Below are 27,944 nucleotides of genomic sequence, written 5' to 3'. Positions count from 1 at the left end.
GCAGGAAATTAATTATGATTTGGTACTTTTTCAAGGGGAAGTTACTCACCTCCCTCTCTAAGACTACCCCCCCCCCCATTTTCAAAAGGTTGATTCACCCCTGAGGCTACAGTATTGGCATTAGAAGGCACAACGAAGAGGTGACCAATAAAAAAAAAATCAGCACATCCTGTCCAGAATAATAGACTGAGTACTACTAGGCAGATGTTTAGGCAACATTACAGTGTGTTGTTTTTAGATTTTTTTTTTTTTTTTTGCTGAGTGATGCTTCAGTTTGTTTGTCACTACTGCCCCTCCACCCAAAAAAAAAAAAAAATCACCAGCTGCCACTGCGGGGGAGTGTGATGATCTGGGCAATGTTCTGCTGGGAAACTTTGGGTCCGGCCATTCATGTGGACATCAATTTGACATGTCCCACCTACCTAAACACCATTGTAGACCAGGTACATCCCTTCATGGCAATGGTATTCCCTGATAGCAGTGGCCTTTTTCAGCAGGATAATGCGCCCCACCACACTGCAAAAATTGTTCAGGAATGGTTTGATGAACATGATGAAATGTTTAAGGTGTTACCCTGGCCTCCAAATTCTCCAGATCTCAATCTGACTGAGCATTTGTGGGATGTGCTGGACCGACAAGTCCGATCCATAGCAGCTCCACCTTGCAACTTACAGGACTTTAAGGATCTGCTGCTAATTTTTTGGTGCCAGATACCGCAGGACACCTTCAGGGGTCTTACAGAGTCTATCATGGAGCCTCCTCCCTCCATTTCCAATATATGTTATGTATGCTGTGAGGAAGGTACACATTCCTCTCGCTCTCGCTCATCTGCTTCAACATTCATGTATCTGGTAATGTTTGTAACATGGTTGATCGCTCGCTCTTAGTCTTCTCTCATCCAGGTTTCTTCTACTGGGGCCTTTAATTTTCTGACCTGCCTGACCTTTAAGACATGTACTGCCCCTCTGAAATGGCTTTAGTACAAAGGAGCACCAGTTGAGGGAATATTGATGCCGCCTGTGTCCAACTGGTATTTATTACAGAGGCCCTCCCTGATTGGCTACAGACAGCAGGTGTCAGGGTATAAAAGGTGTGCGAAGACAGCAAACGTTTGTTCTTCATTTTTCCCCTCTCCAGGACAATGGAGAGGTTTAGTGTTTTGTAGGTCGAAAGGAATTTTCCACGACCTTTTTTTTCTGCAGAAGATAAAGTGGTTGACATTTTTTCTTTGCGGCTGATCTGAATATTTTTTTTTTATTCGGAACATCAACTCCTACGTGCTGGTCCATTCATCCCATTCACACTGCCGACCATCCTCAAAGTATAACAGAGTCCATGCCTCGGCAAGTCCAAGCCGTTTTGGCGGCACACGGAGGACCACCACTATATTGGGCAGGTGGTCTTAATGTTTTGGCTCATCTGTGTGTGTGCGTGCGTGCATGAGATGAGACAAGGACTATGTGGTAAAGACAAATGCACTTTAATGACAATGGATGGATACAATGTGAGTTTGTTTGCACATGCTCTGATGTTATTCGCACATATATTACTTCTCACATTACGGATGGTTTGACATTTGGGGGGAAAAACGAGCAAAACATTTTATTACATGTATATCTTTCAACTACATTACTGCTGACATCCAAAGAGTCTGTACTGCTGGACCAGCTCCTCAATACCCACACAAGTAGGTCTGTGCTCGTCACTCTGGCACTCTGCATCGGCGGGCCAGTACTCAATCCAAGTGTTTTCCCCAAGAATGTACGTAAACCTGAGGAAACAAATTGAAACAACCTTTCAGTTTTTATGTTACTAATTATGTGTGGGAGAAAATTGAATTCTTTGAAGCCACATATGCATTGTTAGTTTATTTCTGTAAGACGGTATACGTTGCTTGTTTGAGTGAAGTAATTAATAATTCATTATTAGGAGTGAAGTAAATGAAGAGAAAACAAAACATTATCAACGGATAAAGTGTGATAAGGGCAACCTTCAGGATTGTCCTGCAGCATGAAAATCAAATTTCATTTAATGTCATGATAAAGCTAATGTGACTTTATTGTCATCAAACTAATACATGACATAAACTGAATGGTTCACCCAAAAGCTATAAATGGGTGCACTGGAATGTACTAGTGAACATTTTGAAATACCCCCCCCCACACACACACACAAACACATTACTCACTTTTCACTCTGCTCATCTTTATTGACATCTTTAGATGTGCCCATGATAAGGTAGGCGTTCCCTTGTTTCAGATCCAAAGCCTCTCTACAGTGGGAATAACTTAGAAACAACCGTGTTTGATCCATTGCACCAATGTCAAATGCTCCTGGAATAAAAATGGGAGAGGCAGGAGAAAATCAATGGGTAATACAGCTAGTACTGCTGCTCTAGAAAAACATAGTTGATTGGTTCATACAAAGATGGATATCAGTTGCATCCCCTTCTTTCCTGTCCATCCTATGTGGATGGAGCCATTAAGGTTCAGAAAGAGGCCATTTTTTTTCCACCTTTGAAGTACTTTAAAGCAAATGTCAGGATAAAGCTAAATTACGTCAGTTAAAATTGTTCAAACCCTAAAGATTTTGAATACCCACCTTCCTTGATGACATCCTCTACCCTCATTGTGTAAATGTCAGTGGCTACAGCATCTTCCCAAGTTTCCATTCTGACTTTGTATACTGAGGGCAGACAGGTTGAATACTGTTAGCATCCTACTCATTCTCTTTCTGAGCCTCAGACATGCACACACATGAGCACTTACCATAATCTATGTTGCTGTGTTGTTTGACCTCACAGGCCTTGGCATTGCGGTCACTATTGTTGATTTTTTCCTTCTTCTGCATACTGCAATTCTCTACAAATGGCACAAATTCATAAAGCATTTGCTGATTAGAATCAAAAGAGGAAATGTGTGTGTGTGTAGGGGGATACACTGGTGGATGTATTGGTGGATGCTGCTACATGTCCCTACCTATATTTGTTACTATTTAACAATTATTAAATTTACAAAAGCAGTTGCTGACCATAACATTTGTCATAAAAATACAGCATTTCATTTCAACTTGATATCTGTTAAGACGCACATTAAATGAGTCATAGGAATAGCGAGATGCTGACATAGCCTACCTTCAGCACATGTGCATACTTCATTTTGGCAGAGCCTTAGGAGTTGTCCACCACTCCTCTCTGGGTGGTAAAATTTTATACATTGTCTCTCTGTGAAGAACAGAGAGATATTAGTGTCTACTATGCAATGCTGACTGATCACATAATTTTAGAAAATGAAAAGATGCTCCTCAAATATCTTGGAAACCTGGTCAAAAATGCATGTAGTACATGTCTACAACCTAAAGTTTTAGAGATAAACCTATTGTTTGAGTCAAATTAAATGTCATGATTTCATTTGTTTTTGGTATTTCAAGTACTTTCCAAGTACACTGGAATCCTGTCAGTGATTTCCAAGTTTTCAAGATAAGAACATAAATTGCAAATTTAATGTACCTCTGTGTTACAGTAATATATATTTATATAGTCATTCCCTCATTCATTCATTATCCAAGCCGCTTATCCAAATTCGGGTCATGGGATGCTGGAGCCTATCCCAGCAGTCTTTGGGCGGCAAGTGGGGAGAAACCCTGGACACACCACCAGTCCATCACAGGGCCGACACATTCACACCTATGGACAATTTAGTAAGACCGATTCACCTGACCTACATGTCTTTGGACTGTGGGGGGAAACCGGCGCCCACAGAAGAAACCCACGCAGCCACTGGGCGAACATGCAAGCGTCACACAGAGGATGACCTTGGATGACCCCCAAGGTTGGACGACCCCGGGGTTCGAACCCAGGACCTTCTTGTTTTGAGGCAACAGTGCTAACCACTGCATCACTGTGCTGTCCATATATACTACAATAATATGTTATATATTACTATTTTATATACTATATATATAGATTATTTATATATTATATATGTATATCAGAAACACTTTATTTCATTTCATGTACGCAGGTGCATGAAATGAAATGAAACATCGTTTACCCCAGCCCACAGCAGCGCAACACAGACAAAAACGCATATCCAAAAATGACAAGAAATACAAGAACACATATATCCAAAGCCAGACAGGATGACTGTCAGAACTAACAGTCTGCATGGGCTAGCAGTTAGCTTAGCCTGCCCCGGTTCCGTGTCCTGTCAGACCACTCTCGGTGTTTCCTCTTCGAGCACAGCTCCAGTCAGGGCCGTCCGTGGTCCTTGGGTCCACAGGATGCAGCAAACCAAGCTCCCTCAGCTGATCCAATGCTAGCTGTCCCAGACAGACACCTTTGACACACCTCCCCGCACTCCACACGATAGAACTAAAAACACAGTCAAGGCTAGGCGAGGTCGCCGCCAGACCGCCCTTGGTGTTATCAGAATTGCTGGTGTTATCAGAACTGCATGGGCTAGCAGTTAGCTTAGCCTGCCCCGCTTCTGTGTCCTGTCAGACCGCCCTCGGTGTTGCCTCTTTGGACACCCCCAGGCAGGGCCATGGCCCCTGGGCCCACAGGACAAAAGCTCTTCCAGTAAATCCAGCACCAGCACTTCCAGTCATCAAACGAAGACAAACTTAGATGCCGACATGGACAAAGACACTGCAGGGATGGCACTGGGTGAGGCAGCTGCTAACATGAATTTGTGCCGCCATCTTCCGACACCTGTACTGATTGAGGCTGCTTCAAATGTAAATTTGTGCTGCCATCTTCCCACACCAGAAGTGGAAATTCCATATATATATATATATCCATCTATTATCCAAACTGCTTATCCTGCTCTCGGGGTCGCAGGGATGCTGAAGCCTATCCCAGCAGTCACTGGGTGGCAGGTGGGGAGACACCCTGGAAAGGCCACCAGGCCATCACAGCGCCCAGACACACACACGCACACACACTTTCACACCTAGGGACAATTTAGTACAGCCAATTCACCTGACTTACATGTCTTTGGACTGTTGGAGGAAACCGGAGCACCCGGAGGAAACCCACACAGACATATAAAATTCAGTTAGTTAGCAATCATCAGCTGTCAGCTGATGATTGCTTATGTCATGAAACAGGCTTGTACTGTCTCAAAGAATTTACTTGACTCACTGGATTATATATAGTATATATAAAATTAATATTTTGGGACTTACGGTCTAAGTACTCATAGACAGAAACGGCTGCTGGTTGTAAGACACCCACTCTAATTTTCTGGGTGATCCTAAAAGCAATTTCATCTGGCCGTTTGTGAGACACCTGCGGAGAGATAAAATACAAAGGTGAGGGAGGGGGGAGAGAGAGAGAGAGAGAGAGAGAGAGAGAGAGAGAGAGAGAGAGAGAGAGAGAGAGAGAGAGAGAGAGAGAGACCTTACCTTGTCCAGGTAAATGATAAGAGAACCTTTGTCTGACAGAATATTGTCCATTTCATATTTTGAAATCGTGCGGTCTTTTCCATTGGCCAACTACATGAACAGAGAGATGAACATCGAGACAACATGTTTATGATGTCAAACACTAATATCCCATTTTGTTTCAAGTAAAACTGAATCTTAGTTTGGAGCATTTTGTGTGTGTTTGTGGGTGGGTGGGGGGTTCCAGGGGCATGTGCTCACCAACTTTAGATCGTTTGTATCAGCCGTGAAACCAGTTAACAAGCCAATATCCAGGATTGACATTGTTGCGTCTTTTGTCTTATCCAGGTACCTTTGAGGAGAGCGACAACATTTAAAGGTGAAGGAAAGGAAACAACGACAAAGGGTGAAATATTAATAAGAAAGAAATATTGACCTCGGCCAAGCCACAAATTCAACAGCCTTCATAAAAGTTGTGAGGTATTCAAATTGCACCTCAAACTAAGGGGAAAAGGAAGGTAAAAAGGTGGAAAAGCAGGAAGTGCTACGATTCACTGCTTTGCTAAAGTTGAGTTAGATGTGTGAAAGATGCGCGAGACGTTTGGGTTTTCAGTATCTCTGTGTATCACAGTTAAACATCCCCCCCCAGATTTTGATACAGGATTGGGAAAAGGAAACAAGCTGAAGCAGAATGACGAAATTATGGCAAACACCAAAAGAAAAAAGAAAAAAAGTTAAACAATATTAAACACGATGCGTTTAAAAGAAGGGAAGAAGGAATCAGGGTGGATGAGGATGTTTAATAGCCATAACATGGCATCTAAGAAATCATAAGCTAAATTGCATTAGGTCAGGTCATTGTAGAGTGGAAGTTTTTTGTAGGATACACTTACAAAATTTCTATCTTCAGCTTGTATATGCTCCCATTTTCTCTCAGTTTCTCTGGAGGACCAAAAAAATAGGAGCATTGGATGATTCATTCAGAATAAATGAATAGGAAGAACAAAACTGGGTAAGATGGATAAAGATGAAAACACAAAATACAGGCAGGCCTGAAGACAGACAGACAGACGGGCAGATAGACAGGGAGAGAGTGTCAAATTCACCTGGGATAAGTTCCACGGTGAGACTGAACTTATTACAGTCACTCTCCTTTACTACAGGCAGAGAATAGTACAGCGACACCATCTACCAGGTGGACACAGCGAAAGACACGACAGATTAATCATGTATACGAAAAACTGTATTGTGGTAAGGACAAAAAGAAGATAAAACCTCACAGCATCTAACATTAGGATCACTCACCGTGAGAGTTGCTTCTCCAGCTCCTTTGGCAACCACCTGCACGTCCTGGTTTATTTCATTAATCTGACGGATTCACACACAGAACAAACAGGTGGCAATGACCGCATCACAAAAATGCTTCAACGAGCCCTGCTTGTGCAATGCGTGCATTCACATGTGCATGTGTGTGTCTATATCATTTCACCTTAGAACTTCTGGTCTGGTAGAAGGTTTCCCTGTTGAAGCTGTACCGGTCAGGTTTTGCCCTGCCAGGCATCTTGATGTCCACAGACATATCGTACTGGGTTTCCTTTGCATTGACCCAGTATTCTGAGACTGCCTGGTACACTATGATGGTAGCCTAGAGAGAGGGGATGAAAGAAGAAGATGAGGAAAGAGTGGGGAAGAGAGACAGAGCAACAGCTACAGAGAGAAAGACATACAATGAACGAAACAGGCACAAATCTGATTTGTCTTTCTCGGGTGACAGACGTTCAGATAGATAGGACAGACAGACAGATAGATAGATATTTTGGTGCCAATCCCACCCAAGAGGGCCTGAGGTAATCGCAGACAAGGATTGGCCCAACTGCCCGTTATTCTCATAATGAGACAACCGCATTGTGCAGCATCAAGTTAATGAGGTGCAGCCTTCCTCTACATGCTTTTTAAGCTGGCAGTGGAGCAAGGCAGGACAACGTGTTGTTGTGAGCCTCCTGCTGGGAATGAGCACTGTTGACCGACCGAGTTGTGTGTGATCATCTCATCCTGAATTTGAATTGCATTCGGTTACAGGGATGTGAAATGGTGGTCTAACAGCCAATGTTAACAACACATTACCGAATTTCGGCAATGTTCACAAAGAAGATACCCTGACTGGGAAGGACCTTAGTTCCAGTTACGTACAAGTCCCCACAAACTCACTCTTCTTCAAAAACATGCACTTTAATTTTGACATACATGTGTGCTGCCTTAATTGGTTATCTGGTTGAATAAAAGACGTGTATTGTCCAAGTTTGCTGCACTAGACAGAAAAGAGAGGTGTCGCTGTGTTTGTTACCTGAGTGGATCCATAGCCTCCGCCCACCTTCCTCTGCTTGTTTAGCCATTTGACAATAGTGCCAGCCTCTTCAAAGGCCTTTTTTCACAGGGCAGAGAAAGAAATAAAGAGGTTACAATCCAAGTAGACTACTGTAATTTAAAGAGGACCTTTGGTTGTTTTGGTAGATAAGAGAAATTTGCAGGACCATGTTCCTGTAATGGATATCACACATTATGAAAAAGACCTCTGTAAAATTGACAAATACTTGTGAGTTCTTGAGCAGAATGTCGAAGCTGCATTTTCATTTGTTCTGTGATGAATCTATTTCCCTGTCGTACATAATACAACTTCAGATTTTCCCCAGCCAGTGAAAAATGTACTATGAAAATGGATTAAGCCTCATTGGTAGAGTGGGACAGCTTTATGTAGTCATGGGATGCAGTCAGAATGCAGACAGATGCATTTTATTCACCATTATTTGAAAGCGGAAGACCTTATCATGAAGGAAATACCTCCTACTGCCCATTTTATTGGAGATAGTCAAGGCTCAGCGTTTTCGTTTTTTTCCGATTTTCACCGAAAAATACTCAGATTTCTTTAAAAGTAGCAGATCGGTTCAAACTGATTTTCACCCGGATTTTATGTTTCCACGGATCCAAAAGTTGTTCCTGTTTGTGTGAGGTCATGTAACAGTGTCCTCTTGTGGCGAAATTCGGCATGCTGGACGGCTTTGAAAAATAAAAACCAAAAACGCGGACCCTTGGAGATAGTAGATATGGTATAGCAAACGCCTCTTATATAGCATTAGCATATGGGTTTGTTTCGTCATTTGATGGCTGAGAGAGCCTGGTCTGCTGCGTCCTGTGGGCCCGGGTACCACGGCCCTGCCCGGAGCTGCGCCTGAAGAGGAAACACTGACGGCAGTCAAACAGGATGCAGAAGCGGGGCAGGCTAAGCTAACTGTTAGCCCATGCAGACCAGCAGTTCCGACAGTCATCCTGGGTGGCGTCCGCTCTCTTGGACAGTGAAAAAAAAAACTTTTTTGATATGTGGGAATTATGTGTTTTTGTAGTAGTTTCGATATAAGTGTTCTTATAGTTTCTGGATATGTGATTTTGTCTTTGTGTTGCACTGCTGTGGGCTGGGGTAAACGATATTTCACTTGATTTCATTTACGCAAGCACATGAAATGAAATGACAAATACATGTTCCTGATTCCTGATTATAAATTAAACAAAACATGGAGGGAGGAGTAAGAGCAACCCACCTTGACCTTGACCAAGGCGAGCAGAGCATAAGCTGTTGCCTCCAGTGTGTAAAGATGGCCTCCTGGTACAGTCCAGTGGTCTAACTCTGAAGGACACACACACACACACACACACACACAAATTAGTAACCCAATCCATCATTAGATGAAAGAGTAATAGTAGTTGGGCTATATCTATAAAGGCATAATATGTCTAAATATGACAAGTTTTTGAATATGCTCGTGAGTATAGTTGCATGAAAAAACCTGAGGATGCTGCTTGGAAGAGGCGCTCCCGGTTAAGTTTGTTTTCATTGGCCAAGGCATAGGATACCATTGCAACAGCATATGGGTTGGCAAGGTTGGGGAGACGGGTCTGCAAGTGAGCCACTGCGTTGGCAATACTGCCTGGCATACTCTGGACAAACGGAAAAGACTGATTAGTCCAGATAACCACATTTCCACGTGGGACTGTTTGCTCTGGGTTATAATTAACGCTACATGAAATGAATACAGTACACAGAAAAAAGAGGGCGAGACATGGGCAGAAAGAAAGAGAAGTAGAAGGGACAGCGCACAGGGGTTTTGTTAGGAATGTAAAAGCAGGGGGGGAAAACCAACAAGAAAACAGCAGTGTTACATCTAAGATGGTGTGTTGTGTGTTTATCCACACAATAACAGCCATCCATCCATTATCTTAACCGCTTATCCTGCTCTCAGTGTCGCGGGGATGCTGGAGCCTATCCCAGCAGCCATTGGGCAGCAGGTGCGGAGACACCCTGGACAGGCTGCCAGGCTATCACAGGGCACACACACACACACACACACACACACACACACACACACACACACACACACACACATTCATTCCTAGGGACAATTTAGTATGGCCAATTCACCTGACCTATACATGTCTTTGGACTGTGGGAGGAAACCGGAGCCCCCGGAGGAAACCCACACAGACACGGGGAGAACATGCAAACTCCACACAGAGGACGACCTGGGATGACCCACCAAGGTTGGACTACCCCGGGGCTCGAACCCAGGACCTTCTTGCTGTGAGGCGACCGCGCTAACCCACTGCGCCACCGTGCCGCCTCCACACAATAACCAAATGGTCAAATTTCGCTTCTGAGATCCTGACCAAGACAGAGACGGACACTGTCTGGTCTCTTCTTTTCCACTGCTTTAATATCAAACTCCTGGCTCTAAATTACAAGATGTTTTCCTCTGGTAAAGAAAAGAATCTCACACGACATCTGTGACAAGCAGGGTTGGTAAGCAACGGGGAATTACGTTAATAGCTTGTTCGTGAATTGCATTACTAAGTCCAATTTCTTTCAGCGGGCTATCAGTAGCGCATCGGGGATTAGTGCGAGAGCAAAAATCGAAACAATTTCAAATGGCAGGACATCCATCTCCATCCCTCAGCTTGGTGACCAGGATTTTCAGAAGTACCACCTCTACTCTGCATCTGCTCCAAGCTCTATCAAAACCTACTAAACCAGGGTGTCTAGGTGGCGTAGCGGTCTATTCCTTCGCCTACCAACATGGGGATCGCCGGTTTGAATCCCCGTGTTATCTCTGGCTCGGTCGGGCGTCCTTACAGACACAATTTTCTGTGTGTGCAGGTGGGAAGCCGGGTGTGGGTATGTGTCCTGATCGCTGCAGTAGCGCCTCCTGTGGTCGATTGGGGTGCCTGTTTAGGGGGGAGGGGGAACAGGGGGGAATAGCGAGATCTGCCCACGTGCTACGCCCCCCCTGGCGAAACTCCTCACTGTCAGGTGAAAAGAAGCGGCTGGCGACTCCACATGTATCGGAGGAGGCATGCGGTAGTCTGCAGCGCTCCCCGGATCGGCAGAGGGGGGTGGAGCAGCGACCGGGACGGCTCGGAAGAGTGGGGTAATTGGCCAAGTCCAATTGGGGAGAAGAATAGGGAAAAATCCCCTCCCCCCAAAAATCTACTAAACCGTCACCATTGTCATTTTCCAATTGGGCAACCGGATTTGCACATTGACCAGCCCTTAAACCAGCTTAAATAGGACGACGAAGACATGCTTCATTAATCATTGTTAGAGGGAAGGGTATGATAACCAGGTCAAGGGGTTACATAGGGTGAGAATGTGTTGGAAGAAATGACAGTGAAAGGGATCTGCGTGCGTGTGTGTGTGTTTTTTTTCTACTTACAGGAACAGAGTTGGCACAGAGCTGTTGTGACTCCTGCAATGCTATCAGTACGAAGGCAGTCATTGACGCATCTGAATCCCTGCCACGCACATCTCCCTGCAGTCACACACACGTGCATGCGTGAGCCAACACACATACACACACACACACACACACACACACACACAAACACACACACGTGTCATCATTATCCACATTGCTCGCATTCATTTTTTCATTCGATCAGAAAGACAATAAAAGGATTGGTGTAGTGTACGCACCATCATCTCTCCATGGTACATCGATCCGACTTCAATAAATATACCATCTGGCTGCTGCGCATTTAGGATCAGCCACTTGACGCCTTCACAGATGTGTTTTTTGTCTATTGCCACCAGCTGACTGGCCATGCTAAAAACCTTGATGACGTATGCCGTCAGCCTTGGACAGGGATGAGGTGTAAAGATTAGGAGCAAAGGAGGGGGAAGGTGTAATTGCTGTGTATTAGCTTTAGCTTGGGTCAATAAAGGATACATGCCATAATGGCTGGATTCATTTGCAACCTGAGAAGTTCAAAGATGCATGCATTTGTGTGTGTGCATGCACACCTCTGTGGATGTCTTACCAGCTGCTGCTTTTATTAGCTGCCCACACAGCAAAAGACCCGTCTTTCTTTCTGTAAGCGAGCTCATTCCTATATCCTGGAAAAAAAACACAAACGCACATCGTTTTTTTGATTTCCAGCCATCTTGGATGAACGTCTAAAAATCGCTAAATTTGATCGGGTGCAACAAATGGATCGAAGCATCTTAATGGGGTTACAACGTGACAGAGTTTTATCTAAGGCTCGGTTTCATCTGTTGCTTTTAACCCTGGCCCTAGATATGCCTGCATGTGCCTACCAGTCATGATGTGCTGCAGGGCTTCTTTACGTTTGCCAAAACCCACAATTTCCCACTGGTTGGTTCTGTCCAGGTATATGGTGGCAATGACAGGCAGGGTCATGTGGATCATGTTCTGTTCTCCACAGCCTGAGGGCTGGTAGATAAGGCTGCCCATAGAGTTTCCACTGATGGCATTTTCTACCAGCATACTCATCTGTTGTCCTCCTGCACACATGAATACAAAAGGGAGAAAGAGAGAGAGAGAGAGAGAGAGAGAGAGAGAGAGAGAGAGAGAGAGAGAGAGAGAGAGAGAGAGAGAGAGAGAGAGAGAGAGAGAGAGAGAGAGAGAGAGATTGAGATCAAGGTTAATGGACAGTCAGAAAGGTATAGAGTCAAGCAAGGTTTCCCACCACCAAAGGATTGGTAACTCGCAGCAAGAAGAAAGGATACAGGGTGTTTAGAATAACAATATATTAGTAATGCTAAAACTAATAATAATAATAATAATAATAATAGTAATAATAATAATAATAATAATAATAATAATTCATTCATTCATTATCCAAACAGTTTATTTCGGGTCGTGGGGTTGCTGGAGCCTATCCCAGCAGTCATTGGGCAGCAGGCGGGGAGACACCCTGGACAGGCTGCCAGGCCATCACAGGGCTGACAAACACACCTAGGGACAATTTAGTATGGCTGATGCACCTGAACTACATGCCTTTGGACCGTGGGAGGAAAACGGAGCACCCGGGGGAAACCCACGCAGACACGGGGAGAACGTGCAAACTCCACAGAGAGGAGGACCCGGGACGACCCCCAAGGTCGGACTACCCTGGGGCTCGAACCCAGGACCTTCTTGCTGTGACGGCGTCCACACTAACCACTGCGCCACCGTGCCACCAATAATAATAATAATAATAACAATAACGATTTACCCCTCATGTGCATGTACCTCTGTAGGCACCATAAACATTAACATGCCCCAGTATTTTTTTTTTCTTTTTTTTTTTGTCTCACCTGTCACAGATACCTGTGTGATGGAAGGTGTCCCTGGGACAATATTTGATTTAGGAATTTGGCTGTTGATAACCTCAACTTGTTCGCCATCTGAAAAGGAGAGCCACTGAACAAGTTAGAGGAATGGCGGGTACAACGTTTTTCTATATTTGTGAGTAGATTTCTGCTTTTCCCATGCTGCGGGCGCCGCAACAGTAAACTCACTGTGTTTGGCAGGCTCGAGTGTTACATTCTTTGGGGCTTTCACCAGCACTCCAGCAGGCTAGCAACGATTAGACACATACACACACACACACACACACACACACAGGCAGAACACACATAAGGAATAACCACAACAATGTTTAAGTAAACGTGATACAAAAAATACACGTGATACATTTGAAACATTTTGAAATATGTAAATGTAAAAACAAAATTTTTTGGCTCTAGTTTAACGAGTGGACAAGTACAATTAATGTTAATGAAGAATTGGGGAGAAAAAAAAACCGATGACAATACGTATGGCTTAAAATGTCCACCTTGAAGTGAGTGATTACCAGCTCATCCTAGTTGACCATCAAGCTGTAACGGTCTGCTTAAACGACAACAGTCACACTTTCACACTTCCAGCCATCTATGCAGCTGCGGGGGTGCAGTTGAACTATAGTGGCTGGTTCAAGCACAGCTCAATTTACACCTATTGGTGGAGAATGCACTTTGTCAGTGTACTTCCTTCCATCCAGCCATCCATCCATCCATTATCCAAATTGCTTGTCACGGGATGCTGGAGCCTATCTCAGCAGTCCTTGGGCGGCAGGCGCGGAGACACCCTGGACAGGTCGCCAGCCCATCACAGGGCCGACAAACACAAACACACACACACACACACACACACACACACACACACACACACACACACACACACCTAGGGACAATTCAGTATTGCCGATTCACCTGACCTACATGTCGTTGGACCGTGGGAGGAAATCGGAGCACCCAGAGGAAACCAACACAGACAAAGGGTGAGCACGCAAACGCCACACAGAGGACGACCTGGGGTGACCCCCACGGTTGGACTACCCTGGGTTCGATCCCAGGACCTTCTTGCTGTGAGGCGACTGCACTAACTGCGCCACTGTGCCGTGCAGTTCATGTATTTGAAATATCAACTGTAAGTTGAAAATTGCTCACACTAACAGAAGAAATTTTCAGCATGCAAACTGTATTTTTTTAACCCTGTGTAATACCTAATCCTACAAAATCTTTGCTATCAATATGACAGAATTTTCTCTCTTACCACCACAAGCAGGAATTTTTTTATTCCATCGTTGAGTGATGAGTCTTTTACAGCAGCTTTGACCTCGATTGGGTGTTTCCCATGCTCCATGGGAATGATGATGTAGGACACCGAACGTGTAGTATAGCTCCCGACAATCACCTCCTGACGATACCTCCCACGCTTATAGGCTGAACTGCACACGCCCGCCGCTTCAATCAAATCCACTCGCACCTTGGAGAAGGGACGGGGACGGTGAAACAGAGAAAGAGTGTGAGAACAGAGAGAAAGAGAGCGCTATTGATATTTGGCGTCTATACGGAGGCACCCTGGCCGTTTTATAAACCAAAGAAATTTGAGGATTATTACAGTTTGCTGGAAAATAACACGGTGTCCTTATAACCCATCAGTCTGATTGTAGCTACATAAAAAACCCTACCACAGATATATTTATATGTGTTTTGCTAAACGATAATGCTCCATTTTATTTACCTACTATGATAACCTAACCCAAATAACAGACTGGGATAGTGCATAACCTAATCATTTCTTGGTTGGAGCAGAACTGTAGCAGTATAATTAAGAATACGTTTAAAAAGATAAAAATTAGTGTATTTTTTTAATTAATTTTTATTTTTTTATTTTCACCCTTGTCTGTGTTTATGTGAATGAGGTCAATGTATATCTCTCACATATTTATCTGTACTTGATGGATGTTGGGGGGGGGGCATGTTAGGGAGCAGGGGAGGGATGGGAATATACTGGACGTATTTCATGAGTGATTCTGTGATGTGTAAAATGCAAAATCCAATAAATACAAGTAAAAAAAAAACAAACTATAATGCTCTAATTTTAAAATAAGAGTTCCAGTTATTGACAGTTCCTCTGCAATCTTTGTTCTATGAATATGTCAGAGGAGGCAAAACTATATGGGAAATATAGCTGTAATATATTTGGGTCAGCATTAAATTGTGCAGGTTCTTACGTTTAATGGAACTAGCATGCGACCCACACACATACCCTGAAATAACTGCACAAACTATGCTACGGTAGACACATTTTATCAAAAGTGTGTTCAGACTGAAGGATATGTGAAAGACTTCTAACTTACTGTGAGACGATCGGGGGTGTAGTTGTGTAGGATTGCCTTGACTTCCAGCTGCTCTCCACGGACAGCAGAGTAGGGCAGCCTGAGATCAATGAAGAAGTCCTTGCGGACAACTACCTCCAGTGAATCATCAATACAGATGCCTTTAGGTAGGGAGAAGAAGGAAGGAGAAAGGGATGAGGTGGAATGACAGTAAAGAGGGGGGAAGGTTAGAGAGGCAAAAGGGTAAAGGGAGGTGCACAAATAAGAGTTAAAACAGAAAAGAGGGCATGACGTCAAAGGGTTTTTAGGTACATGAAGATGTAGAAAGTTCTTTAGACTCAGGCACTATCAAATGCAATGTAATTCCGACTATAATGTGATCATATTTGATGAAGTGATGATGCATGATAAGGTCCAATAAGAGAGGAAGATCCTCACCAAGAGTCCTTGACAGACTGATGCCAGTCATTTTCCATGTGGTAATTGAGTCTTGCAAAGGGATGTTTTTCACTACAGATGTGGTTGCACTGAAACACAGGAGAGACGCCATCTCACAGATTTAGACAGCTTCCAGGGTGAGTTTGGAGTGTGTGTGTGTGTGTGTGTGTGTGTGTGTGTGTGTGTGTGTGTGTGTCTGTGTCTGTGTCTGTGTCTGTGTCTTGCTGTACATAACAAAACCCCAAAATACTCACCAGTTTCTTGAGTGTGGAGGGCACTCTGGCAGTGGGATTTCTGTGAAAAGCCAGCTCTCAGGGAACTTGGTACGAGACACAATCTCGTTGGTGTCCATGTAACTTTTGTCATCTTCCTCACCTAGAATTAAAAGTGCAGAATATAAGATTCCAGTTTCTCTCGTTCCCATCCTCCAGATCTCTCTTCTGCCCTTGCTCTTCAGATTGCCATCTTACCTTTGACTTCATCAGGGACTTCCTTACTCTATTGTTCCTCACTTTCCACTACACTGACTCCTCTACCACCCCTGTCTTCCAACCACTCCTAGTGCTATAATGCACAGCAATGTCAATCTTCTTTCTCTTCCCGTCACATAGAAACCAACCACCCGGCATTTACCTGTAGCCATTGTCCCTGATACTTACTACGAGCCAGGATAAGGGAATCGTGCTTGAACTCAGCTTGCTGGGTGGCCAGCTCCTTGCAGCAGAACAGGAAGGCCTCGACACAGGCTGAGCCGTCTGTGATGTACTCGGCACGGCGATCACAGCTGTACGACAAAGGGATGATCGTCATACCATCTATGCAGCACTTGCGTTGAACCTCATCACTGTATCGACTCGCTGTGTGGTACGGGGAAGAGGGGGTGTGCAGGGAGAGGGAAGGGGGCGAGAGGAAACGGGGTAGGGACGTGGTGGAAAGGAAGAGGTTAAACGAAGGGGCCGATCGTATAAGTACGATAACCTGTTTTTAGATGGGGCTAAATCCGAACACGCATCACGTCTGTGTGTACACAAACTGTCGACAGAGCGCGACAAAAACATTGCCGCATTGAAGTGGGAGTGAAATGTGCTAAACTCAAGACCATAGCAGAGTTGGGGTCGATAACGTGGTTTGAGTTGCTGTTTTTACCCAGGGTGGTTCTGACTTGCAGTATAGTCGTGGCTCGTTTCTTCCTGGCTTTGACTGGACATTTTTGCTCTGGAAAGGAAACAAAGAATTAGTCCATCTGACTTAATAATGACCCAGCCAAGTTACCTCTGATTATCTGTGCACATATGATCCGTATTCCCATTAGTGCTCATTCCTCTCTAAATCACCGCTTCACTCCACAATAAAGTTTCTTTTATTTTTTTATTTTTTTTAAATTTCCCCCAACTTTTTCTCCCCAGTTGTATACGGTCAATTGCCCCACTCTTTCGAGCCGTCCCGGTTGCTGCGCCACCCCCTCTGCTGATCCGGGGAGGGCTGCAGACTATCGCGTCTCCTCCAATACATGTGGAGTCACCAGCCGCTTCTTTTCACCTGACAGTGAGGAGTTTCGCCAGGGGAACATGGCACGTGGGAGGATCACGCTATTCCCCCCCAGTTCCCCCACCCCACTGAACAGGCGCCCTGACTGACCAGAGGAGGCGCTATTGCAGCGACCAGGACACATACCCACATCCAGCTTCCCACCCGCAGACACGGCCAATTGTGTCTGTAGGGATGCCCGACTAAGCTGGAGGTAACATGGGGATTCGAACTAGCGATCCCTGTGTTGGTAGGCAATGGAATAGACCGCTACGCTACCCAGACGCCCCACAGTAAAGTTAAAGGAAGAAAATATCTTATCCTGACATGTCTCAGATCTTAAATCAACACACACACACACACACACACACACACACACACACACACACACACACACACACACGGAAAACACAAGAAGGGACCTTTGCCAAGATGAGATAGCATGTACAGATGAGCTATAAGATAAACGAAGACAGAAATAAATAAATAAAAGCAAAACAGGCCAATTATATTAGCGCTTACTATCTCATGCAATTGACGTTAGCGCTGTGATCATCCAGTGGGAAACGAAATAATACCTATCTTAAGAGAACTGATAAATGGGCAACAGAAAATGGGTTGGGGGGGGGGAGAAAAGATGAGTGAGGCAGAAATGGCGTCTTGTCACCTTGTCTGTAGACAGTTCCAATGTTTGCCAAGTTGGTCTCAAATAGCAGCCCGGCATCGAAGAATACACCCATGCTGTTTTTCCCTCCCCCTGCTGTGCAGCCTGTGTCGTACTTCTCCACCACATCCCAAACCTGAGTGTGTCGGAGGCCAGAAACACAAAGACACATATTGAAACTGGCGAGCAAAAAAAAAAGCACAAAAGGCACATGAATAGCACTGTTTCAAAAATCAGATTTATCACTGTGTAAAAAAAGTTAACTCTTACATATTCATTCATTCATTCTCCAAACCGCTTATCTTTATTCAGGGTCACGAGGATGCTGGAGCCTATCCCAGCAGTCATTGGGCAGCAGGCAGGGAGACACCCTGGACAGGCCGCCTGGCCATCACCAGGGCCCACACACACACACGCACACACACACCTAGGGCCAATTTAGTATGGACGATTCACCTGACCTACATGTCTTTGGACTGTGGGAGGAAACTGGAGCCCCCGGAGGAAACCCACACAAACACTGGGAGAACATGAAATCTCCACACAGAGGATGACCCGGGACAACCCCCAAGGTTGGACTACCCTGGGGTTCGAACCCAGGACCTTCTTGCTGTGAGGCGACCGCACTAACCACTGTGCCACCGTGCCGCCCAACACTCTTACATACGTATATACGGGATAATTACTGCATGAAAAAAAAAATTCTTGAATATGATTTAAAACTACCAACAGCCAGCAAATGCTTATCTAAACAACACGGATATTTTAGAAGATGCTATGATCTGTACATAGAAAATACTAATCGACAAACATGCGGTTAAAAATACTTTCAATCCAAAACAGATCATACCCTTGTACAGAACATGAGATTTTTGGAACGAACCACCTTCTGAATAAATCAAGGAAGAATTATTTAAAAAAGAAAAAGAAAAAAGAAATGCCTTTTTCTGGGTGAGACGATGCTTATTGTTGAGGACGTAGACGCCTTTGTCAACAGCCACCATCCCCACCAGGGCTCCTGGGTCTCCTGTAATCTTTATACCAAACATCCTACGAGGCTCGTAGGATGGAGCTTGTCTAGTGGATTCAAGCGTCAACTAGGGAGACAAGGGAGGTGCAAAGGAAAGACAAAGAGATGCTTACGTTTATATTATGCCCATTTGTTTCCATACAAAGAGAAATACAGAATGTGAGCCTTCACTAGCAGCATGGCTTAAGGGGTAGAGCGGGTCGTCTAGTAATCGGAAGGTTGCTGGTTCGATCCCAGGCTCCTGCAGACAGCATGTCGAAGTGCCTTTGAGCAAGACACTGAAACCTTAACTGCTCCCAATGAGCAGGTTGGCACCTTGCATGGCAGCCTCTGCCATCAGTGTATGAATGTGTGTGTGAATTTGAGGCACAGCGCTTTGAGTGGTCGGTAGACTAGAAAAGCGCTATATAAATGCAGCCCATTTACTAGCGTTAGTGTGGTGTGTCTCACCGAGCCCATGCAGGAGTCCGCGATATCCACCCAAACGGAGTCGGACACCACCTCATTGCTTTGAACATGGTAGTAGGCTACGATGCGGATAGACGGCAAGAAATCCTTGGTAATGATCTCTGAGAGGGCTATCACCCCCCGCCCTTGTGTCTCGTAACGGCCAAATTTCATCAGCTGACCTCTGCTCAGGATCTGAAGAGACAAACGGCTTTACATGTCAATGTGCTGTTCATTATCACACATGCTGCACATGCAGAACAATGCACACATACATGCACAATACACACACACACACGTCTCACCAGATATGTGAGGTCACGGTTCTGATTTTGCTTGTTGAGGTTAATGTTGATTTTCATGTTGTCCCCCAGTTTAAGGTCAGATTGGACCACACCTGCAATATCAGTCACAGCAACGTCAGAGTTATTGCTAGCCGAAGATACTCTGTACATGTAGTTGATATAAAGTAATAGTAGTAATTACTGCCACTAATTCCCACAAGGACACCCATTGTCATGTCCTGCAAAAAACGATTTCACTTCAAGATGATCTTTACTTATGTGGAGATAGTTATTGCTGCCGGACTGATATGGAAGGACCGTCATCTCGGCTCTTGCCTGTCTGTTTTCTAGAATTTCTCGGTCCCTGGTCACTGCCTGGGGTGAAACACACAAGCACATTCACAGTAAAAGCATACAGTCACAAAAACAATGAGCCTAAATCCCATTCAGTTCAGTTCAACTCAATTCAGTTAAACCCAATCAGAAACTCAACAATAAAAGCATAAAATAAAGTCACTTTAAAACTGAACTAGGTGAGTAGTTGATAGTGCACAGTTAAGGTAATCACAGCAAAACCCAAAGACCCAGTGCAGGCACGAGACACTACATTTCTCATAATTATTGTGAGGAATGATGAGTCCTTCTCTTTTGTTGAGTTTAAACACTCAGTAGGAACAAACAAAGAGAACCAATTGAAATTGCCCTTCATACCACATTTCTCTCATAGATTTCAGTTAGTTGTGCCTGGGTGACGGCAGAAACACTAATGGGCCATTAGTGTTACATACTGGTGAACTTAAAAAAGAGCCGCTGGCTAGTCCTTAAATTCACCAGTATTTTTTTATTACACAGGCTTATGCTGCAAAACCAGACCATGACAAAAAAAAATATATAAGAAAGGGACGTCCGGGTGGCGTGCCAATCTATTCCATTGCCCATCAACATGGGGATCGCCGGTTCGAATCCCCGTGTTACCTCCGGCTTGGTCGGGCGTCCCTACAGACACAATTGGCCGTGTCTGCAGGTGGGAAGCCGGATGTGGGTATGTGTCCTGGTCGCTGCACTAGCGCCTCCTCTGGTCAGTCAGGGCGCCTGTTCATGGGGGAGGGGGAACTGAGGGGAATAGCGTGATCCTGCCATGTGCTACGTCCCCCTGGCGAAACTGCTCACCGTCAGGTGAAAAGAAGCGGCTGGCGACGCCACATGTATCGGAGGAGGCAAGTGGTAGCCCTTCCCGGATCGGCAGAGTGGGGTAATTGGCCAAGTACAATTGGGGAGAAAAATGCGGAAAAATCCTACCAAAAAAAAAATAAATCTAAATAAGTCCTGTAAAACTTCATCGGCAATTCATGAGACTTACAGTGACCACCAGTTTCTGGATCCCTGCCTGCGGGTTGATGGTGAGTTTAGCGACGCCGTTATCTCCGGTTCGTCCACTCACATCGCCAGGACCCACCACCACTGGAATACCTTTTGCCGGGGAGCCATCAGGGTTTTCAACTTGAACCTAAGATAGAGGATAAAAACCAACAAGCATCAGAATATTTTAGTAAAAAGAAAGGTAAGGTCTCCAAATGCTTTACTAGAGGATGACAATGGGCGGAGTATCTGGTGGGTTTCTAGTTTACACTGCAGCGGTTATGCAGCAGTTGTTTGACGCCTGACCTTAAATTGGTGACCCGTTTAGTTTGTTTGTAATTTTTTTCACACGCACAGATGAATTTCTAGCTCCCTACCTGATCTTATGTCTCACCTCTTTAACGAGTTTATCCTAAAATGAGATGAAATAGGCAACAACCTACATTGATGATATGATTGAATGTGATAATAAAAGTATGACTCATTGTGCATTTCGATTTAATGAATAATTGTTAGATGAATCAATTTACCCCTTCCTCACAGCCAGACTCCAACAGAAAAACAAAACAACAAGTGTTTGTGTGCGTTTGTTTCATCTACAGTCTTGGTGCCGAGGCTTGGAACTTGCCACTCTTCACCACTGGTTGTTCATAATGGGGGTCCATCCATCAATCCATTATCCAAGCTGCTTATTTTAATTAGGGTCGTGGGCTGCTGGCGCCTACCCCAGCAGTCAGTGGATGGCAGGCGGGGAGACACCCTGGACAGGCCGCCAGTCCACCACAGAGCCAACACACGCACACATTCACACCTAGGGACAATTAGTATGGCCGATTCACCTGACCTACATGTCTTTGGACTGTGGAAGGAAACCGGATTCCCCGCAGGAAACCCACCCAGACACGGGGAAAACATGCAATCTCCACACAGAGGACGACCTGGGATGACAACCAAAGTTGGACTACCCCAGGGTTCAAACCCAGGACACTCTTGCTGTGAGGCGACCGTGCTAATCACTGCGCAGCCATGCCACCATAATGTAGGTCATGAAAACATTTTAAGAGCGAGTCTTATCACATCACGTGTGACCTTTGAAAACTGTGACCATGATTTTTTTTAAACCCACAGAACACATCACCTCACTCCATGTCACTAGATGGTGCACTGTGAGGAACCTCCGCTCTCCCAGATCCTTAATCACCCTGACCTTAACCACAGCTCCGTCGCCAAAGTGGGCTGATCTCCAGTTTTTTTGCATCCCGTAACCATGGTCACAGTTTTTTGACATTGCAGATTTTGGTGTAACATCATTCTTTGTGTTGCAAGTCCTTCCAAAGTTTCTGTGGTTGTGAGTGTCAGCTCATTTGTTAGCAATGTGCGAAAATGTAAGTTACTTTACCGTCAAATCAAAAAACATTCCCGGTTTGAAATAATTTGGCGTCTTCGTGAAGGTAATGCTGTAAGGAGACGTGACAATCTGAATACCTTTCAGATCTGCCTCCACCATTTCGCTACCTGAGAAAGGGTAAAAAATTAAACAGACACACACAAACACACAATAAGTACATACACATTTCCACAGCCCCTATCCACACAAATCTACAGCCCCTATACCCAGCTTTATATGACCCGATAAGGTGCAAAATCATCTTGAAACAGACTAATGGTGCTTTTTTTTTTTTTAAGCCAAAAGGTTTTTTTTTTTTTTTTTCTCAGTTAAGCTGCAAAGAATTAGGAAACTTTTTATAGTCGTTTTTTTTTGGCCTTATTAGGTGGGTAGCATAAAGAGAAGAAAAAGGAGTAGGAAAAGAGTAGGAAAGCATGCGACAAAGTCCTGGATTTGATTCAAACCTATGACAGTACACTTCAGCAATGCCAACATGCTATATATAAGACGGCTGAATCCACATGCTGAACCCAAAGCAAGGAGTATTTGCAAGAATTTCTCAAGGCAGGGAGAGCTGGGTTTCATTAGCATTGTAATGTATGTGATATTGTCCCCAATATTTTTGACTTAATATAACATAGCATAGAGCCCTAAAAGAGAACCTTGCAGATCTCAGCATTTAACGGCTGCTGAGGATGATGCTTATAAGCCTCTCCTTACCACTGTCAGTCATCACGTTGACGGTCACAAATATGGAGCTCTTCACCAGTTCATTGATATTAAACGACTGCGTGATGTGCTGTCTCCTCAGTGTGGCTGCACCGACACCTCCTCTGATCTGTAGACATGATCCAGTTTTTCAGTCATTTTCATCCGTTTCATTTAACTGGAAGTTTAAGTGACAATAAATCCACAATTATAAGGACAACTTGGCTAAATTCTAAGCAAAAAGATGTGTCTTTAGACAAATGCAATGTGATGGGTGAATTGCAATGACTGCTGACAACAGGAAAACAAGGACACAATAAAGATATTTGAAACGTTCCCACTGATCACTGCATACTGGCGTGGAACAATCTGTAATGTAAGGGTACCAGTGGCTCCTTGTTTCTGCATGAGAAAGAGTGAAAATTCGTGTTCAGTGTGCTCACATTAACTCTCTGGAGAGAGTTGGTGAAGCTCCTCCTTTGATCCTGATACACGACTCCAAATACCACATAGGCGACTCCATGCACGTTTTGACCAAACAGATACCTGAAAGCACAGACAATAGCTTATATCCAACAAAACATTTGAACCGAAAACCAAAAAATTGGTAAGTACAATAACAGATACATGGATAAATGCATAAATAAATAGACGAATGAACTCCGACAGCTAAAACTTAGCTGAACGATCACACAAACAGTTTCACTTCGATTACCTCCCACCACCACCCACCCATCCACCCCCACATTCGCACACACACCTTCACCCTCAATTGTACATAAACCCTTTCATATTTCTTTAAAATAGACATGCACATACGTAGCTTTGATGTCAACGATGAGCAGTTCACTGTCCAAATAGAAGAAGGCGGTCTGGGGGGTCAGTTTGACCTCAAAACTCGGCAACACTGGAGACGATTAATTCAACTCAGTGGTGTGGTAGAAGCAGACAAATTGTGTTGCGTTATTCTGACTTGCAATGATGTTTAAGTCCAAGTGTGATCTTAGCTGGCTTACCATATTCTTTGACTTCAAATTCAGAAATGAAGGGCTGCTGTGGGTTGGAGTGAAACCTGGAAACCACCTTCCATAGCCCAGGGCTATACACACACACACACACACACACACACACACACACACACACACACAGACACACACACACACACACACACACACACACACACACACACACACACACACACACACACACACACACACACACACACACACACACACACACACACACGCACACACACCGAAGCAAAATTATTGATTTCAATGAAGGAGTAGATTGACAGATTTATATTGTTTGCTAAATCACAACAAAGTCAGAGCAATCTTTATGGCCCTTCTGTTTATAGGGCCGGGATGACTTGATGGAGAAAAAGAATTGATGATAATCATAATGAAAGACAATAATTACCCAAAGAAACCCACCTTACAACTTCTCCGAGTTTATAATCTCCAGAGTACATGCCCGATTTTAGAGAGACCGTGTCAAGGGGCAAAACAACGCCCTCAGGAGTCTAATGAAGAGAACACATCAGACCGCTTTTCAGTACAGTGATTGACTTGCGACTTACGCTGCCGTAAGATGTCATTTTCATACGAGAAGTCGAGTATTGCACTAATTTAAATCAAGATTAGTTGAGTCTGTCACCTGCGCAACTGTTTAGTTGCATGTACAAAGTTTGCGGCTTTACTTTTCATTTTCTCCTTTGAAACGAGACGCCGCCGTGTTTAAACCAGCAGTTCGTCGAGAAGGGTCCAGCCGCAGGGGGCGCCTTATTATGAAACCCACTTCTTTTCTGGGCACTCTGTCTCTGATTGGCCAGTGCTCGTACCCGTTTTCCGCGAGCTCTGCCTCTGATTGGCTAGTACTCGTCGCCTCCGCTGGTTAGGTTGGTTAAGGTTAGGGTTAGGGCGGGGTTAGGGATAGGGATAGGGTTAGCCAATCAGAGATAGAGTAGGGGCGGGTCTCCCTAGTATTGCCCAGAAAAGCAGTGGGATCCATAATAAGACACGCCCACTGCCGTCGCTTCCTTTCAGCGGGGGGAGGGAGCGTTTCTTGCACTGATAAGTGGGCGTTTGTTGAGCTGGTGTGGGCGTTTCTTGTATTGATTGTGGGTGGATGTTACACTGTGGGGGCGTGTTTGAACCGGCTGCAGACTGAAGATAGATAGACTTGAGCTTGTCAGAAACTTGCCAGCCTGCGGAAGACAGTATCCCCCCACCCCCCCAAGGGACCCAATGCAAATGAACAAGGTAATGGGAATGTGAAGAGGCGAGCCTAAAAGAGGAAAACATCAAAGTTGTGCTTAATAGGAGGTCCAGAGTTCTGGTTTAACCGGCCAGAGTAGAGTTGATGACACTAATGGTGGCAAGGATGAAAAAGAGGACGATAAAGCAGTGCAAGTACACTCTCTTAAGCCTTTATATTGTCTGTGGCGTTTGCAAGTTCATCCCTGAAAGGATAGTGGTATAACACAAGTTAAGGAAATTTGTTAGCTTATACTTCTACTCACAGTGGAACCCCCAACAATTATTTCTGCTCTCTACTAGTACTGCACAGCGATGATTCTCTTCCCTCATTGGGTCATTGCTACGTGATGAGGCCAGACACACATCTTGACCAGATATGGACTTATTCTGCTATGTTGTGCCTAACATACCTCCATTTCGATAGTGATCGAGGCATCGTTTTGGGCTACTTCATCCCTCTCAACAGGCTTCATGCCAGGTGTCACAGCAAACATTCTGTAATTGACTGGAGACAGCGAAACAAAGAGAAACAGAGAAACACAGAGAGAGAGAGAGAGAGAGAGAGAGAGAGAGAGAGAGAGAGAGAGAGAGAGAGAGAGAGAGAGAGTGGTAAAGTATGTGAAAAATATCACTCTAGCGTGTATCCCCCATTTTATGCTTTGGCAACATTTTTTTGTATATTTCATACTGTATCAGTTTACGTTGTTGTATCACTTTTATGTACATAATACTGTTGGTCTCAATGTGATTTTGAATGATTTTATACAATGTCTTTTTTGCAATACTGTACATAACTACAGCCATGCTAATAGCCTCTTTGAACTGAATTGAGTGAGGGAGAGAGAGAGAGAGAGAGAGAGAGAGAGAGAGAGAGAGAGAGAGAGAGAGAGAGAGAGAGAGAGAGAGAGAGAGAGAGAGAGAGTGGCAAAGTATGTGAAAAATATCACTCTAGCGTGTATCCCCCATTTTATGCTTTGGCAACATTTTTTTGTATATTTCATACTGTATCAGTTTACGTTGTTGTATCACTTTTATGTACATAATACTGTTGGTCTCAATGTGATTTTGAATGATTTTATACAATGTCTTTTTTGCAATACTGTACATAACTACAGCCATGCTAATAGCCTCTTTGAACTGAATTGAGTGAGGGAGAGAGAGAGAGAGAGAGAGAGAGAGAGAGAGAGAGAGAGAGTAAAGTGATAACCGTAACAGTAAGACAATGAGTCTCACTAGATTGCTTATTTTTCCTTGTGTGTGTGTGTGTGTGTGTGTGTGTGTGTGTGTGTGTGTGTGTGTGTGTGTGTGTGTGTGTGTGTGTGTGTGTGTTTTATCTTGTTAGATTTGGTGAAATGAGGGATTGGACAGCTACTTGCCAAATCCATTCATCTCAGCATATGTGAAATGCGAATTGATTTAATTTTAATTTGATAAACAGAAAACCTTTCCCCTTGGAACACTTTAAACCAGTTGTCGATACATGCAGTACTTGCAGCCCCCCTATTTTCAATGCTCAAGTACAGTCAAGTTAAAGTATTGGTGGAGCCCCAAATCACAGTTATGCCCTAGACCCAGAGGGCTTTACCATCACATAACATTCTCATTCTTACAAGAGGGAAATAGAATAAATTGCAAAGTATAGCAACCCCCCAGAGCCTCAGCTCAAATAAGGAAAAACTCAACAGATTTTTTTTCCCTTTTTTTTTTTTTTTTTTAGAAGATTTGAGACCTGAGATGGAGTGCTATACTCACCTACAGTGTTGGGAGTATAGATGGTTTTGTCAGTCTGAATGAAGATGTAACCAGACTGGAATGTGACCATAACCACCTTCTCCAGCACTCGGTCAGGGAAATGAGCTAGCAAGTACACATACTGCTTCAGCGTGGGGTCCTTTTTAAAGTCACCAGTTGGAATCTGAAAGCAGAAAAAAAAGAAGGTTGTTTGGGTTCACGTCTTTGAATCCAAGTTCACCGATTCTGGTCTGGCATCGTGACATGAAACAGCGGTTTCTCAGTTGAAAAGGTAATTATCCAATGAGCGCCGCGCGAAGGTGGGGGCGGGACTAACAATTATCCAATCAGCGCCATGGGCGGGACTAATGTTGTTGTAGAGTGTTTAGCCGGAATGTCTTCTCAATATCACCCGACATCGTGGTTTGTTTTTACCTCGTTCCGCTACGCTCTTAAAACCCCAGCAAAACCAGAATGTTGGCGTGGCTGCACACCAGTGTCGATTTAAGTTCAGGTGGATATGTTGGGTCTCTGGTGATTGGTCGGGAAAAGTTGAATCCCCCTCCCCACGGAAATCGGTTAGAGTGGAGGCGATGTCAGACTGAAGACGGAGATGGGTGCGTAACGAGTTGACAATTCTGTCTGCTATCAGAGAAAAGCGGTTATAGCATGAGCATTTGCATTTAGTCTACAGTGGCGCCCCCAGAAATGTTTCATAGGGGTGGCCAAATGG

General features: G+C 44.4%; 1 protein-coding gene across 2 annotated transcripts in view; it reads right to left on the bottom strand.

Annotated features, from left to right (window-relative positions):
* Positions 1–1,464: 1,464 nt before the first annotated feature.
* Positions 1,465–27,944, bottom strand: part of LOC130113063 (complement C3-like) — a 30,048-nt gene continuing 3,568 nt past the window's right edge. For both annotated transcript variants that reach the window (XM_056280574.1, XM_056280575.1), the window contains exons 3-43: positions 27,233–27,395; positions 25,891–25,985; positions 24,656–24,744; positions 24,236–24,318; positions 24,039–24,126; positions 23,663–23,765; positions 23,232–23,349; positions 22,524–22,639; positions 21,126–21,272; positions 20,041–20,140; positions 19,787–19,878; positions 19,485–19,676; positions 18,946–19,101; positions 18,008–18,140; positions 16,960–17,028; positions 16,473–16,670; positions 16,068–16,188; positions 15,814–15,902; positions 15,397–15,536; positions 14,307–14,519; positions 13,232–13,289; positions 13,028–13,117; positions 12,026–12,232; positions 11,749–11,824; positions 11,405–11,564; positions 11,145–11,240; positions 9,225–9,375; positions 8,979–9,064; positions 7,730–7,807; positions 6,875–7,030; positions 6,691–6,753; positions 6,492–6,573; positions 6,279–6,327; positions 5,647–5,737; positions 5,407–5,496; positions 5,188–5,290; positions 3,134–3,223; positions 2,769–2,861; positions 2,602–2,685; positions 2,189–2,333; positions 1,465–1,771 (exon numbers count right to left, since the gene is read on the bottom strand). In XM_056280574.1, the coding sequence (XP_056136549.1) occupies positions 1,630–1,771; positions 2,189–2,333; positions 2,602–2,685; positions 2,769–2,861; positions 3,134–3,223; positions 5,188–5,290; positions 5,407–5,496; positions 5,647–5,737; positions 6,279–6,327; positions 6,492–6,573; positions 6,691–6,753; positions 6,875–7,030; positions 7,730–7,807; positions 8,979–9,064; positions 9,225–9,375; positions 11,145–11,240; positions 11,405–11,564; positions 11,749–11,824; positions 12,026–12,232; positions 13,028–13,117; positions 13,232–13,289; positions 14,307–14,519; positions 15,397–15,536; positions 15,814–15,902; positions 16,068–16,188; positions 16,473–16,670; positions 16,960–17,028; positions 18,008–18,140; positions 18,946–19,101; positions 19,485–19,676; positions 19,787–19,878; positions 20,041–20,140; positions 21,126–21,272; positions 22,524–22,639; positions 23,232–23,349; positions 23,663–23,765; positions 24,039–24,126; positions 24,236–24,318; positions 24,656–24,744; positions 25,891–25,985; positions 27,233–27,395 (4,695 nt within the window). In that variant the 3' untranslated portion in view covers positions 1,465–1,629. The remainder of the gene's footprint in view (positions 1,772–2,188; positions 2,334–2,601; positions 2,686–2,768; positions 2,862–3,133; positions 3,224–5,187; positions 5,291–5,406; positions 5,497–5,646; positions 5,738–6,278; positions 6,328–6,491; positions 6,574–6,690; positions 6,754–6,874; positions 7,031–7,729; positions 7,808–8,978; positions 9,065–9,224; positions 9,376–11,144; positions 11,241–11,404; positions 11,565–11,748; positions 11,825–12,025; positions 12,233–13,027; positions 13,118–13,231; positions 13,290–14,306; positions 14,520–15,396; positions 15,537–15,813; positions 15,903–16,067; positions 16,189–16,472; positions 16,671–16,959; positions 17,029–18,007; positions 18,141–18,945; positions 19,102–19,484; positions 19,677–19,786; positions 19,879–20,040; positions 20,141–21,125; positions 21,273–22,523; positions 22,640–23,231; positions 23,350–23,662; positions 23,766–24,038; positions 24,127–24,235; positions 24,319–24,655; positions 24,745–25,890; positions 25,986–27,232; positions 27,396–27,944) is intronic.

This window comes from Lampris incognitus, chromosome 5 (assembly GCF_029633865.1).
Source record: "Lampris incognitus isolate fLamInc1 chromosome 5, fLamInc1.hap2, whole genome shotgun sequence".
NCBI classification, from domain to species: domain Eukaryota; kingdom Metazoa; phylum Chordata; class Actinopteri; order Lampriformes; family Lampridae; genus Lampris; species Lampris incognitus.
This window is presented reverse-complemented; position numbering and strand designations above follow the sequence as displayed.